Genomic DNA, 15027 nt, shown 5'->3' on the forward strand with positions numbered 1-15027 from the left:
ACTCTTTCAAAACAAACACAACAAATGTTTGTGCTACCAAATCTTTTAAGTTCCAAAATTCACAACCCTTTGATTTTACTTTCCTTAATGCCCATTATTAAGCCATGTCTTACACTGGCTTTCAATGGACTAAAAGAGTACAAGTCACTGGCAATTGATTGAAATTGATCCAAAAACCTGGCCAAAACGAGTCAATTGAAGGCGCTGCCTGCACCAAAGGCAATCCAATTTAAGCCTCGCACTCGCAGTCGCTAGCTTAAAGTGGCATTTATTAAGGCCAACACCACACATGAGCCAGGCAGAAAACCAGAGAGGGAGAGTGAGATTCGCATAAGGATATCGTGTTTGAATGCCAGGATTGTAGAATGGGTATCTCTGTGTGTGTGTGCAAGTGTTATGTTTGCTTGTACGTTTATATTTATGTGCATCTTGTTGCAGGCCAAAATGGGAGGAAAAGTCAGCATCAGTTACCCAACAGACCAAGCCAAGGGGCGAAACTGCTTATCCTTGAGATATAAACTGACATTTAAGCAACTCGGGCGTATGCATAGCACTCACATGGCACAGCACAAAAGGCAAACACATACACACACACTGACTGCATATATAGACAACCTTGCAACACGCGTTTGGCACCAAAGGCATCTCTCCACGCCTTCCCGCCCGCGTTCACACTTTTCAGTCAATTGCATTGATGGGAAAAAGTGTGTGTGTGTGTGTACTAGTGCGTGTGTGTGTTAGGAGGGGAAATGGAATAGTTTATTTGGCATTTTAATCCTGAATTACGTGCCACAGATTAGCGCATGTAGCGCAAATCAACATCAAAATCCCTTGGGTTGAAAAAGTTCGAGCAATTAAATTAAATTGCATTTATGCATGTTGCTCACACACTCACACACGCACTCACACAAGTACAGGTGCAAAACGCACACAAACACAGACAGACAGTCAGTGAGAGCTGCAAACACGTGTCGTATGAGCAATTCTTTTGTCTTAATGCTCACATTTTTTATTGTTTCGCTGTGGTCTCTGGCTGTGTGCGTTGTTTTTATTGAAATTAAATTGTTCGTGTTAAATTTCACCGCCACAAATTGTTCGCCTGCATGGCTCTGGGTGTTTGGGCGTGCGTATGTAGTGTGCTGTGTAGTGTGAGTGCCAGTTCCTGCCGCCACGTTGCACGTTAGTCAATGTCATGCTGCCCCACACATTTCAGGCAGCAAAAAACAAAAAAAAAAACCGGGTGACAGAGAACGAAATCATTTAAAAGTTAGAAAATAAACAGTTTAACGTGCACTTTAAATTTAATAAAGGGGTTATTAAGTTACTGATAGCTAAAGTTACTAAAAATAGCTTTGAAATTATAGTTAATAGGAGAAATAAGGACGCTTTAAATATCTTCTTAGTATAATTTAAAGGCAAGTTTATGAGTATAATTTCCTTCTGCAATTATTAGAATTGTGTGTAAAAGTTTATATTAAATTTAAACATTAAATTATAGATATATTAAATACATCTTCTATTACAATAGAATAGATGATGTTATGGACTTCACCTTAAATTTAACCTAAGAATGTTGGACTTAAAGACAGCTGCTTTGCTTACCATTTTATATTTAACCAGAGCTTTCAGAGCCTTCTTAAATCTCTCGTTAAATATCTTTTTAAAATTATTCAATTTCCTCTTAAACTGTACCAAAATACCACTAAATTTTAACTGAAGAAATCATTTCCATTACGTTAACGTTCCAATTAAAATGAATGCTAATAAATTTGAGTAGAAATCTTGAATTTTACAAGACATATAACCCCCATACTGAGGTTAACCGGAGCATTAAAGATTATTAACAACCATTTCTGTTTATGCCCAACTTAACGTTAAATTTATATGCCAAATGTCTTGCCTTTAAATATTAATCTCAGTGCATAGCTTTCGACCTCCCCCACCCTTCTCTCTCCTCCTCTCCTTTTATCCTTTCACACAGCTATGTCAATTTGTGGTTTGTTGTCGCCTCGTTTTGCTTGCATGAGATATTGTTGGCGTACCACGCGGCGTATGAGCAACATTTGTGAAGGTACACGAAGAGCCAGCTGCACACACATACAAATATGTATACGCTGCAGGCACTTATGCGCACGGTCGACAATTACTTTGCCGAGGTTCGCCGGTGCAACAGTTGCATTTTCCACCTGCCTGAAATTTCGTGACCTGTCAGACACCTTTTGGGAACTTCTCCCCCACCTTGTTTGACCGTCTTTGTGAATTCTCAATGCCCCAAAGCCATCTTGACTGTTTCGCCTTCATTTAGCACTTAGCTCGCCGACTGATTAAGACCAGCCTCCAAGAATTGGGTCAAGTCTGAACTTATTTAAGATTCAGCAGATGCTCGCAAAAGTTTTACTGACAAAAACTAAATAGAGAAATAGGATTCATTCACATTTAATGTGCCTGTCAAGCTCAGGAATGAAATACTCCTTAGGCTAGACTCAACTTTAACAATTAATCAAAGTTTTATTGTTTGGAATTTGGTTTTAGTTTTGGCTTTGAATCACTTATAAAATATTTAGCTTTTAAGTTTGGTTAAATTATTTATTTAAGTTTGTATAATGAACTCAATAATTAATTTTCCCAGCAATGCTTTTTATTTAATTCCCTTCTTAAAAGATGTAAGTTTAAACAAGGGCTTAGTTTAAGTAATACACACTTTTATTTAATCAAATTCATGACCATTTTGACACCCAACTTTGTCCTTTATCCTTTTACAGCAAACACTCTTCAATTTTAAATAATTCCTAGCATCGTTTTATTAAATTTTCTATTTGACTTTATCAAATGCAAATTGCTGATGTTGATTTAGTTTAATTGGAATTTCCATACCGCTTTACTATTCAAATATCGAGCTCGAGCTTAAGCGGAATTTAAATCGTGTTAGTTTTTGAGCATTTCAATGCTACACTACTCATTGCGGTTCCTGTTCCGAGCAAATGTTTGCTTTAATTGTGGCTGCTAAATTGTTTTTGCCAGCTTAGAAGGGGGAGAGGGTAGAGGGGAGAGAGGGGAGAGAGGGTAGGGTAGGGTAGAGCAGGAGGGTTGGCTTCAAGGGTTTCCTTGTTAATGCTAATTGCGTTTTGTCTGCTGCCAACCTGCTTGGAGCAAATGGAATTACGGAAAATAGTTGTCCAAAGACAAGAGCCGGGGCCGAGCCAAGGCCAACCCACAAAAACCGAATGGAAGCCGCAGAATTGTTGGCTAATTTAATGCGGCACAATTTCTGACTACTCTTGCTTTTTGCCTTTTTTCTCTCTTTCTCTCTCTCACTATATATATTTTTTCAATTTAATTCAGGAGGTCAGAGACAATTTATTAGGCTGCCGTAATTTGCATTGAATATGCAATGATTTGCTCATGATTTATGGGCCAGTATCCTGCATAAGGTATCCACAGAGGTTGCCTCATCAATTAGGCACCCCGAGTATGCGTGTATGCAAAATGTGGATCAAAATGTCAATGCCGATTTATTGTTCAAAAATCGGTCAGCAGTGGCAGGCAGGTCAAAACCAGGTTGGTATAAACCATAAAGCATGAAGCATGAAGCATATTTAATTTGGCCCAAAGGCTTGGTAGCCGCGACATTGTGTATATCGATGATTAAGGAGTCCTACGTCCTGCGTCCTGCGTCCGCCTTTGTTCGTGCGTGAAAGAAGTTTTGGCCAATACGCGTAAGCCCATATACAGATTTGTATGTATTATTTAGCCCGCTGTTGCCAAATACATGCTACTCTCCCAAGCACAACATCTGTATATATACATATATTGCCTTTGCCTGGACAAACATCTGCCGTATTCTCACACAGGGCCAAAATAATATTGAGGCACAGTGCTGCTCGGTCAGGCGCAGACAAGCACACACGCACGCAGCGGCAAGAATATGCGCATATAAATATTCCTTTATTTTTTATACATATATTTTAGCTTCTGATTTGTTTTTATCTTATTTTTTGGGTGCACACAGGAAGCCGCCTATGCACAGATTTGCGAAAGAAAGTTTCAAATGAGTTTCCATTGAAACGCCCTAATGCCAAATTAAGGCAAAAATCCAGCTGAATCGGGTTTATATGGCAGAAAATGAGACGTCAGACATGTCACATGCATACACACATCAGACACACACACGCACGCACACACAGCAGCAGGAAAATTCCAGAGGAAACGGCATGAAAAAAAAAAACTGCCAAAAAAGAAAAGTGGGGAAAATACAGAACAGCTTATAATGAACGAGCCAAAAAGCTTAAGCATCATCGCCAAAAGTTTCAAGTTTTTCCTCTTTTTTTTTTGTCATATTACCAATACGACATGTTGGCTTCCAATCACTCCAGCATCCAGCATTAGCTCTTTTTCTAGCTGGAAAGATTGATGTTTCCAGAGAAGTTGCCCCCAAGGATTTGTTTTGAATTTATCTACGCTCATCCTCATCCTATATTGTTCAGTTTTGGTGTTATCTTCACTCTAGCATCTGCCGAAAAAAGTTTTAATGATGTGTCAGCGTCAGATAGCAATATATGTTGAGTTAAAACTTTTGGAAGGGTTTGGTCAGCAGGCTCTTAACTTGGCCCAATAAGAGAATTAAAAATGCGTGAAATGCCGCAGAAAAAAAGGAAATTTACCATTTTCCCGGACTTTCTCCTTTTATCCCCCTAATTCCTCTTAAGCTTCCGAGTTTTTTCTTTTAATCTTTGGCCAGCAAAAAGGGGACAAAAAATTGGGGGCAAAATCGAGGCCATTCGGTCGAATGCGAATCGATGGGTAAATATAATTCTTTGGCCTCCACAACCAAAAGGTAAATTCTGGCACTCTCTACCTTGGATTGTGTGTGTTTTTGTGTGTGCCGCCCCCCTCACTCCATCTCTCTTGTATAAACACCTTAATCACATTTCACTTCAAAAGCCCAACAATTTGCTGCTGCTGTTTATGCTGGCAACAGTACTCTGTTTATATATGGTTCGTATATTTATATATATATGTAGAGTAAATGCTCCGTCAGTCGGCACACATGGCTTTGTTTATAGTCTCGGCCCGTCGGCTGACAATTAATTGTGCATTCATTTTAATTAGGTCCCATATTTTCGGGAGGGCTAATTGCGAGACAGAAGGGTCGTCCAGCATGCTGGACCAGAAATATTTCAATTAGTAAATAACACGGGCTACTAAGGCATCGATTCTCGGCATTTTGCGACATCAAAATGAACTTAGCAGGGTTTGCTGCTGGTGCTTATGATTTATCTTTATTCGTGGCATACTTCGAGGCGCCACTCGCACAGCCCCAAAGACCAGATCCTTCGCAGACATACACACACACACCCAAAAAACACACACTGTTGCACACATTGGCTCTCGTACTAACGAGGCTAGCTGGGCAACAGCTTCAACTTGTTGACGTTGGCTCCCAGCATCATCCGGCAGTCCGCCAGTGCGCCGGGCCGCCAGTCCACCAGTCCAGAAGTCCAGCAGTCTGCCAGTCCGCAAGTGGTGGGCGAAAAAAGGACGAAAAAAATAAAAATCTTCAGGCATAGGGAGCCAGCAAATTGTTGAATGTACATGTACACGGTGCCTGTGTGGGCGAATTTATATTATACAGTGAAACTTCCCTTACTTGAACGATATTTGAGATTAACTCCATCCAAAATCAGGATTTTCTTTTAAAGGTTTTATAAACAATTCAATTTCAATTAAAATATATTTATAAAGTACTGAATTCAGTTTTAATTTCAATTTAGGGTGTAAAATTGTGTAGTCTAATTTAATTTATTAAGAAAAAATTATTAAATTTAAATACTATTAAATGTAAACTATACAAAAATAATAGCAAATTATTTGGTGACAGAATAAAATATTAAATATAATTTAAATTATAATATAAACCCTTAAAGGTTCAACTGTATTTTCCATCTCATTCGCTCTGCATACAAGAACCAACACAGGCTGGCAGTCACGGGCCGAGAGACTTTGAGTGTTGGACTAACTGTTTTGCGGCATGCCAGAGCCCAAAAGAGCGAGTGAGACACAATGAGGGGGGGAGCTGAGGCGGCAAAGAGATTCGCAGTGAGAGTGAGAGTGGGAGTCAGAGTGCGGGTGTGAGGGGGAGGAAGCGGGTGGTCTGAGCTGAGACCAAAACCAGAGGGGGGTAGAGAGGGAACGAAATAATACCGGAACGAAAACGGGCCTGGTCCTGCTGAAACGTTAAAGAGCAAATAAATGTCTCGCAGCAAACAAACGAAAAAAGATGAAGCAGAATGCTGGAGAGTGAAGCACAAGAAGATGAAGAAGCAGTAGGAGCCGCAAAACTCCTCACACACATACACATACATACATACATACACGAAGATGCTGCTCAAAAAGTTAAACACGCTTGCTTATTACCGTTACATTTGGGGACTACACCAAGGGAACTGGAGAGAGATAGGGAAGAGTGGGTGAAAGGGAAACGGCGGGTGCCTTGCTTTTACCGTTTTCTTGTCGAATTTTTTATGTTGCTAATTTTCGTTTCATCCGAAATTTGATTTGTTCCTTATTCATTCCTTTGCCTGCCGCCATTTTTGGGTACTTCTTGCTTTGACTATTAGTATTCTGTTGCAGTTGCTCACCTTGTTGTTGTTCTGCTTCAACACTGTTGTTTCCTCCGCTGCACAAGCATTTTATTTTGTTATTTCCTTCTGGGCTAATTATGTATCATTTTTGTTGCTTTTTCCGCTCAAACCACGTTGTTATTTTTCTTATTTTTATTTATTTTTTAGCCCCGACAGGCTGTTGAATCTTTTATGAGCTCACTAGCACACACTCACTGACACTGACACTGGCACACTGGCACAAACACACACACGAGCACTGGATGTCTTTTTTCACGATGGTTATTTTCCTTTTTCCCCGTTTTTGTTTAATTTTTGCGAGATCGCTCCGGAACAACGTTTGCCACCAGTCGACCGATGAACCGTTACAGTGCTGGCGAAAACATGAAGAGCGTGCAAAAACTCTCGGCGTCGAACAGGTGAGAGATGCCGGTTTAACTTGATTCCGGCTAAAACTGGCAAATTTGAAAATGTTAAAGCTTTTGACATTTGAGGTATTTTACACGTTTACAGAGAGAAGGGGTCGCCTTTGGGGCTGAATTCTCATAAATTCGTGAAGCAAATCATAATATTATACCAATTGTAATTGATAAAGTTGCTGTAAATGAATTTCTAGAAATAATTCTTCATTAGAGGACTGAAAGCAAGTAAAGTAAAATTCGTTAACAGACCTGCTCTCACCCAGAGAGGAGAGTTAACAGAATTCTCTCGTGAGCGGTGCCTCTGCCTCGGCCTCTGCCTCGGTCGCTGCTGACGCTGCTGTGTCGTCTCTGTTAACTAACAGAATAGGTCAGTGCTAACAACAGAGACACCTGCATCACATTTATACAATCTGGCTAGCTGTTATTCTGTTATTTATATGCTGTTGCATATTTCAAGCATCTGTTTTCTATCACAACTTTGTTGCTGTTCTACGCATGTGTGTGCCTCGAGTAGTGTAGTGTTGTTACTGTGTGTGTGGGTGGTGGGTGGTGGGCGGCTCTGTGGTTGTGCGGCTGAGTGGGCGACATCGAGGGGATGGGGAAACGAGGGCATCTGTTTACGAGCCATGCTGCTAAGTAGTCTGTAGTTTTTCGTGCGTACATGGAGAAAAATTACCTGTTAACAGAAATGTTGATTTAAAAAAAACAACACTGCGTATACGTAATATTACTCTTAAAAGCAATATTACGTATACGCACCATTGGTTTAATTACGTTGAAAAATCTTTGAAAATTAACTAAATTAAAACGGAATTTGGCTTTTATATTATCTATATAATATTTAATGATGTTAATGTTTAATACAAATTAATTAAATTTAATAAAATTTAAGATTTTCTTATGCAAATATTAACCTCAAAATAGTTTTAATTATTTTTTCCAAGTGCTTTTAGTGTGTTTTGTTTGTGGAGAGCACATTTTATGGTTCTGCTTCCGCTGCCCAAGCGGAAAACTCTTACTTTATGCTAAGCGTTTCGTTGTGCTATTATAGGCGAGCGCTCTTCCGCTTTCCCTGCCTGTTTCTACCCAGATTTTATGCCTTTTCTTTTTTCCTTTTTATAAATATTTTTTAAAGCCAGAACTATGGCAACATTTTACAGTTAACGCACACAGAGAAGAGAACACATGTTGCCAAAAGTTGGGCCTAACTAAAATGGCCGCCCCGCGCAGCCTCCAAAAAGCGTAAAATCGTAATACATATATGTACATATATATGGCTAATGTCGAGGGAATACATCTACATTTACATTGCATTCGTACAACGTGTTTCCCTCGGCATAAACACGCGCCATTTAATTTGGAATATTACTTCTTTGGGGGCCCCCCAAGTCCCCCATTTAATTCGATGCCAGGACTAGCGACACGTTATTAATATTCGCCGATTTCCAGCAATCTCACCCGCAACAGCTGCTGCTGCTGCCGAGCCACGGAAAGTGAAAGGGAAAGTTTGCCGCTCGAGTGGGGGTGGGGAGGGGAGAGGGGGTAAACTGTTAACATGAACTTTGCAGTCACAGCAACAGAACTGCGGCAGCAACAACAGCCTTGAGAGCCCCCGTTTAACAGAGCGACAACAGTGACGGCCCCAAAACTTGGCCAATAGGTCAGTTACACTGCAGTGGCTCGGCATTTTGCCGCATCACTCGGGCCAACGTCTCTGTTAAATATTTACAAGTCCATCTAAAAGCACTGAGAGAAATTCAAGAAATTAAAAGTGTAATAGAAGAACAGAGTAAACTTTGTGCTTAAAAAGGAAACTCAGTTTATAGAAAAAAGAAAACAGACGCTTTTAGAGAGAAAATAGGAGGAAGTCTTTTAAGCCTCGCTCTTAAATTTAATATTATTTAATTATTTTTAACTAAATATATTACAATTTAAGGAAAATTATTGTTATTATTAATAACAAGAAAGATGAACCTAATTTTAAAGGGGCCTATATACATAATCGACCATAACTAAGCCAAAAACGCATTAATTTTCATTCGGAAAGCTGTTCTGTGTTAGTTTTTAATAGCTTAACAAATCTGCATATTAAATATAAAATTTTAAAAAATTAAAAATTTTGTCCGATTTTTTGACAATTTTAATAACAAAATGTGGGGGTAAAAAATTGTCAAATTTTTTTTTCTTTCCCACATGTCTAGATCGATTCGGTTTTTGATGCTGATCAAGAATATATATGATTTATAGGGTCGGAAATGACTCCTTCAATGTTTTTCGAGCTTCTGACTGAAATAACAATACCCTAGAAGGGTATAAAAGAACGGGTTTTTAATATTTTGTATTGTTTAAATTATTTTAATAACTTAAAATTTGTCTTTTAATTTCTACAAATTTTAAAGATATAAATAATAATATTAATTTATTGTTTAATAAAAGGTTTTCCCTTAAAGTTGCGGCTCCTCATTGAGCACTACGGGTTCTCCGTCCAATTTCCGGATGGTGGGCAAACGTTTGATGCACTCCGCCCGCCAGGTGGGTTCATCCAAACCCTCGGAAAGTGGGTTACCCACAACCACCAAATCCTCAAGGGACTCAATCTCGGCCAAACGATTGAACTCCGACCAGTCCTTGATCAAATTATTGCTAATATACAAAACTTTCAGGCACTTCAGCCCAGTTAGACCTTTGATTTTCTCAATTAGATTGTAACTGAGCCACAATTCCTCTAGGGTTTCGGCCACAGCTTCCTAAAAATACTCTATAAATTTAAAATAATATATAGAAATAGTAGTACTACTTACCAATCCCGATATCTGCTTGATATAGTTTCGGGATAAAGACAATACCTTGAGGCATTTCATGCCCGATAAACCAAATATCTTCTCAATCATATTCGTGGACATACTGATTCTCCTATGAAAAAGGTAAAAAGGGTTAATTGGACACGAAAGTTCGACAAAGTTCTTCAAATTTCTCACTCGCATTGAACCAGAGTGCCCAAAGTGCTATCCATTTTCTCGATGGGCGGCCACTGAAACTGGAGATCAATGTTCTTGGCAGTCAGGGAATTCTGCTGCTCCCGCTCCTCCCAACGCTTTAGTGCATCCTTAATTGTGGTGGCTTTGGACATGATGCAAGCGAGGCTTCGAGAAAAGTTTTCACCTTTTCCAACGGGCAAGAAAATTTGCGGAAAACCAAACAAACTTTTTGGTTACCAAGGTAAAGCAGCAGCGAAGGTGGCAGCAAAATGCACAATGGTGCCTGGGGTAAACTTTGTTTTCTAGCAAATTCTACTATAAATAGGTTATTCAAGGGGAAAATCATACTATAATAAATAGAATATAAAATAATAAATAAATAGTATACAATGTGAGCGAGAAAATGTCTAAAGAATGCTTTAAAATGGCAGAGGCATGGGAAAGCGACAAAAATTAGGGAAAATAGCGAATACTTCGACTATATAAGGACTATATCTTATATATAATATATTAATTTATTATAAAATATATGATTCCCCTAAATTAATGATCAATTACTTCATATACATCCTTTTAACAAAACTTACTTAATTCTCCCCACATTAGCCCCAAAAAGTAGGCACTATAATATTTCGTTTTTCTGTTTTGTAAAAATACAAATTTTGTATTTAAAGAAGGCTATTTATGAAGGATAAAGATACATCGCTTAAATTATACCAGGTAGAATCACTTAACCAGCCAAGGCGGCAGAACTTAACGGCGATCCGTCTTGCCCGTTCCACGCTTGCCCGAATACAAATGCTTTGGCATCTTGGTGCCAATGAAGCGATCTGCCTCTCCCTTGAGTGTATTCCTGGTGACCTTCTTGGCAATATCCCGCTTGGCCATAATCTGTGCCTTCTTGCGAATGGCCAGATTCTTGATACCCAGTGTGTCGCGCGATGGAGCTCGCTTCAGCGGCATTCCAGTCTTCTTCACGACCGCAGAGGACTCCTTGTCTAGCAGCGGCTGCTTGGGTAGTTTTTTGGAGCCAACGGCCACCTGGGCACGACGCAAATCGACCACGGACTTGGTGAAGTTGGCCGTCTCGCTGCCGGACATGTCCACACCCAGACCCTCCATTGTTTGCACCAGTTTGTTGACAGAACGGTCGCGCACCTTGGGCTGCTTGTGACGCGGAATGACGGGTTTGTTCTTCCTGGATGACAGACGCTTCTCGTCGCGCAACTCGAAGCGCTTGCCTCGGATCTGCTTGGCCATCTCGCGAATCTCCTTGAGTGTCTGGTCCATGGACATATCGGGCACGTTGTAGATGCCACTATCCTCCCGCAGACCCTCCTCGCGCTCCAGCTCTTCCAGCTTCTCGAAGATGTCGGCATCGATGTAGTCGGCAATGTTGTGACCCTCCCAGAACTCGGGTATAACATCGTAGCGCTCCTCCTCGGGTATCTCGCTGTAGTTCTTCTTGAGGTCCAACGTGTAATCATCGCCCATCTCCTCCTCGATCTCCTTCTCCAGCTTGCGTTTGCGTTCCGCCTTGTCGGCATTCTCCTGGAGGCGGGCCAATGCCTGCTCTGGGATGCAGGGAGCACGGAGTTTCTCGTCGCGCGGCGCTGGCATGGCCACGTGCAGGCGGTTCAAAATGTTGTCCACCTTCTTGGTGCGCATCTTCTGGTCAACGCGGTACGAAAGCAGTCTCTCGCAGGCTTCTGTTTTAACCTCCATCACGCCAGTCTCCTGCACTGTGGACATTAGCATCACGGGCACATTTTTGTCCTCTTGCAGCTTGGTAATGATCTCCCTTCGCTCAGCTGGCAGATCATCGGGTGTGAGAATATCAACCTTGTTGATGGCCAGAATCAGGGGCTTGTTGGTGAACAGCGGTTTAATGCTCTCGAACAGCTTGACTTGCTCCTCCAGCGAGTGACCACACTGCTCGGAGATGTCCATGAAGTACAGGACACAGGCACGCAGATGTGCCAAGGCAGTAATGGCCTGCATCTCAATCACATTACGCTCCTCCAGCGGATGATCCAGGATGCCGGGTGTGTCAATCACCTGCCAGCGCAGGTATTTGTAATCTGTGTGGCCCACATACAGGGATTTGGTGGTGAAAGCATACGGTTGCACCTCCACATCGGCACGTGTGATCTTGTTGATGAACGAGGACTTGCCCACGTTGGGGAAGCCGCAGATGATGATGGTGCGCGAATAGGGATCGATGGTGGGCAGACGTGACAGATGCTGACGCACCTGCTCCAGGTACGTGAGGTTGGAGGCCTGACGCTTCAAAATAGTGGCCATGCGACCCAAGGCAGCCTTCTTCAGCTGCTTGCAACGGTACAGAGAGTCGCCGTACTTCAGCAGGCGTACATAGTCCTTGGCCACGCTAAGAAAACATAATTATTAGCTGGACTTCTTAAGATTGCACGTGGCTGTACTACTCACTTGTCCACCAAATGCCTGGCTGTGTTCAGCTGACCCAGCGCCAGCTTGTAATGATCCTTGTCGTACAGCACGTTCATCAGATCCGCGTAAAAGGGATGCACATCGTCCAGCTTGGGGAAATCCTGAATGATCTGCGACAAGCGGTCGTGGAAGTTCTGTTGAGTGTACTTGACCTTCCTGGTGTAGAACGCCCGGATTCGGGATATCTTGTAACCTTTGTGGACGACTGTCGGGGTCTTACGCTGTGTCTTCGACAGCATAATGTCGATAAAGTCCTGCAAAAGGAGAGATAAAGATCCCGCATTATTTACATATTGCGCACCAGGTAAACACCTGTGCAGTGAGGTTAGGGCAGTCCCTTGCGGGGTGCTCCGCTGGACGCGGATTGCGGGGGGACACTTACCTTGGCCGGCGGAACCACCATGATTTTCTTGAAGTTGTACAGACTCATCTTTGCAGGATTTCTTTATTTTCCACGCGATGAAAAGAAAATAAAGAGAGAATCCACAGCAAAAACACGCGGTCTGCTTTAGAGGTGGAAAAAAAGGGAAACGTTGATGGCAACATCGAGGCTATCGTTAAACATCGGTACTATCGATATTTCGAAAAACTCGCTGTTATTTAACATTTTACATCATACACGTCTAGATAACAATTTTACACGTCTACAGATACATGGGTATCTACTAATGTTACATTTTAGTCTTGATTACACTTTATTTAAAATATAAGAAATTATTTCTGTTCATTATTCAAATTCCTTTATTTCAGTTTCATAATTATTTTCTTTTTAATAGTTTTTTAGCTAAGATCAAACAAATTAAGTAATTCCCGTTAAATGCAAGCCAGTGTGAACATCCAAAAAACAGCGCAAAGAAGAGAAACCAAAACAAAACTAATTTCAGAGCAAAAAAAAATGGATGCTGCGTCTTCTCCTATACTCCTTTCAAGGGATCAGCTTATCCAAATACTAAGTGAAACGCCGCAGGGATTCATAAAGCCCACGGATCCGCCACCGCTGATTATTCCGCCCTTCAAGAAACTCGGCGTTCTGGTGGAATTCGATGACGTCTTGGATGCCAAAGATGCTCCGGCGAAAGGAAACGGAAACAGGACCAAGGAGCAGTCCTACAGCTGCGCTGAATGCCGAAGGGTGCTGCCCACGGCGCACTTACTGGATTTGCACATCACCGAAACCCATGATTTCTACTTCGCCGCCAGCGTGGATCGTGGCGACAAGCCCATGTACGCCTGCTTCCTGGAGGAGTGCTCAACCAAGTTCCATACTTCCCGGCACCGCAAGGATCACTGCATTACAGTACACAAGTTTCCGGCCAACTATCGCTTCGATCAGGGCAAGGACAAGGCCAAAGAGAAGCGGCAGACCAAGAGCAAACACAATTCCATGGAGGTGGACGAGGCGGCGGTGCCCGTAGCCGAATCTAAAGCTTTTCCCTTCATCAAGGCCTTTAGCTTTGGCCACCAAACACATCGCACCTTTTACACAAAAGCCAAGGAGCAGAAGTGCGGGGAAACCCTCGAGGATGTTCAGTCCATGAAGGATGCCATTAACGATATCCTCGACTAGATTTACACAACTATTTATTTTGCGAATGAAGCAGCATTATTGTTATCATTATACATTAACTTGTTAGCGGAAACATCGAGGATCATTTTGCCTTGGAGATTGGCCTGAAAATAATATAATTGAATTTTATTGTTGATGTCGCCGGGTGTCCTCTTCTTCTTATCGTTGGATTTAACTCACTTTCCCGTATTGGCATTAATATAATGGTAGGCCACAACCAGCAGGAATAGGAACACGCCCAGAACGTTGGAGAAAATGGCCAATTGCACGTCGGTGATCATTTCGAGGGTTTAAATCTCTGAAAAAACACGACAAATAATTGATTAGAACAATTTGGTGGGCGAATGTGACACGTCATGGGTGCGGTGCGGAAATTAGCGATTTTCGGTCATCCAAGGTGTGCACTCGTTGCTAGGAGTGGTGTAACATCTTTGCTTTAGTATTCGGGTAACAAATAAAGTTTGTATTGACTTTAATTTAAATAATTAACCTTTTTTCTGCGAAAAACGAGCCGGTTTTTGTGTACAAATATTTTAGCGTGACCGTGGCATAAAAATATACCACAAATTATCGATATATCGACTATTTTAAATGTCAGTGGAAAAATGGAACATGGAGGGGATCTTTAATTTTTAATTTATTTCGTAATTAAGGCACTAATTCAAATAAAATAAAGTTTCTAAATGCTAAAAAAAACCGTCAAATTTCGAGAAAATAACAGTGAGTGGTGTATTTGGGCTGATAGCTCAGGCGCGAAATATGAAAATGGAACCAGATGGGAACCTGTCGAGAACCACTCGCTGAACCAGCGAAGAATAAATATATCCGGCATCACTGCCTGCCTAAGATTAAGTCAATTTGATTTAAGCTTTATGGTTAAATCTATGCAACAGGAAGGTAATACAATAAACGGCATCACAGTTCTGAGCATTTTGATCCATATTTCATCAAAATCCGTTCAGTCGTTCAAA

The 15027-nt window shown here is 41.4% G+C and overlaps 5 protein-coding genes across 8 annotated transcripts in view; 1 reads left to right on the forward strand and 4 right to left on the reverse strand.

Annotated features, from left to right (window-relative positions):
• LOC110177087 (uncharacterized) overlaps positions 1–7061 on the reverse strand; it is an 89820-nt gene extending 82759 nt beyond the window's left edge. For 2 of the 4 annotated variants that reach the window (XM_086827167.1, XM_086827165.1), the window contains exon 1: positions 6501–7009. The gene's annotated coding sequence lies outside the window, so the exon portion shown is untranslated. Of the gene's footprint in view, positions 1–6500 lie in introns of all 4 variants that reach the window. The other 2 variants (XM_020943614.2, XM_086827166.1) reach the window with 2 other exon arrangements.
• Positions 7062–9367: 2306 nt separating this feature from the next.
• ODA-Dnal1 (Outer dynein arm dynein axonemal light chain 1) lies at positions 9368–10301 on the reverse strand. Its single transcript, XM_020943618.2, has 3 exons — positions 10021–10301; positions 9844–9955; positions 9368–9789 (listed from the first exon to the last, which is right to left on the reverse strand). The coding sequence occupies exons 1-3, from the start codon at positions 10170–10172 to the stop codon at positions 9487–9489; spliced, it is 567 nt and encodes a 188-aa protein (XP_020799277.1). The 5' UTR covers positions 10173–10301; the 3' UTR covers positions 9368–9486.
• A 349-nt stretch (positions 10302–10650) lies between these two features.
• Non1 (nucleolar GTP-binding protein 1) lies at positions 10651–13061 on the reverse strand. The gene is made up of 3 exons (XM_020943556.2): positions 12872–13061; positions 12469–12743; positions 10651–12409 (listed from the first exon to the last, which is right to left on the reverse strand). The coding sequence occupies exons 1-3, from the start codon at positions 12917–12919 to the stop codon at positions 10774–10776; spliced, it is 1959 nt and encodes a 652-aa protein (XP_020799215.2). The 5' UTR covers positions 12920–13061; the 3' UTR covers positions 10651–10773.
• Positions 13062–13248: 187 nt separating this feature from the next.
• Positions 13249–14192, forward strand: l(2)k10201 (zinc finger protein 511 lethal (2) k10201). The gene has a single exon (XM_020943467.2). The coding sequence runs from the start codon at positions 13307–13309 to the stop codon at positions 14054–14056; it is 750 nt and encodes a 249-aa protein (XP_020799126.2). The 5' UTR covers positions 13249–13306; the 3' UTR covers positions 14057–14192.
• Positions 14054–14663, reverse strand: LOC110176962 (dolichyl-diphosphooligosaccharide--protein glycosyltransferase subunit 4). The gene is made up of 3 exons (XM_020943468.2): positions 14547–14663; positions 14237–14354; positions 14054–14160 (listed from the first exon to the last, which is right to left on the reverse strand). Exons 2-3 carry the CDS (start codon positions 14335–14337, stop codon positions 14139–14141), a joined length of 123 nt encoding a protein of 40 aa, XP_020799127.1. The 5' UTR covers positions 14338–14354; positions 14547–14663; the 3' UTR covers positions 14054–14138.
• Positions 14664–15027: the final 364 nt, after the last annotated feature.

The sequence above is a fragment of the Drosophila serrata genome, unplaced genomic scaffold, assembly GCF_035046125.1.
Source record: "Drosophila serrata isolate PLE 108 unplaced genomic scaffold, ASM3504612v1 contig_165, whole genome shotgun sequence".
NCBI lineage: Eukaryota > Metazoa > Arthropoda > Insecta > Diptera > Drosophilidae > Drosophila > Drosophila serrata.

Bases quoted from the DNA above. Each gene is read 5' to 3' on its own strand.
- LOC110176962 (XM_020943468.2), bottom strand. From the start codon at position 14,337: ATGATCACCGACGTGCAATTGGCCATTTTCTCCAACGTTCTGGGCGTG. The intron at 14,161-14,236 runs GTGAGTTAAATC...TATTATTTTCAG, and splicing joins ATTAATGCCAATACGGGAAA to GCCAATCTCCAAGGCAAAAT.
- ODA-Dnal1 (XM_020943618.2), bottom strand. From the start codon at position 10,172: ATGTCCAAAGCCACCACAATTAAGGATGCACTAAAGCGTTGGGAGGAG. The intron at 9,956-10,020 runs GTGAGAAATTTG...CCTTTTTCATAG, and splicing joins GGCACTCTGGTTCAATGCGA to GAGAATCAGTATGTCCACGA. The intron at 9,790-9,843 runs GTAAGTAGTACT...GAGTATTTTTAG, and splicing joins TCAAGCAGATATCGGGATTG to GAAGCTGTGGCCGAAACCCT.
- Non1 (XM_020943556.2), bottom strand. From the start codon at position 12,919: ATGAGTCTGTACAACTTCAAGAAAATCATGGTGGTTCCGCCGGCCAAG. The intron at 12,744-12,871 runs GTAAGTGTCCCC...CTCCTTTTGCAG, and splicing joins TGGTGGTTCCGCCGGCCAAG to GACTTTATCGACATTATGCT. The intron at 12,410-12,468 runs GTGAGTAGTACA...ATGTTTTCTTAG, and splicing joins GCCAGGCATTTGGTGGACAA to CGTGGCCAAGGACTATGTAC.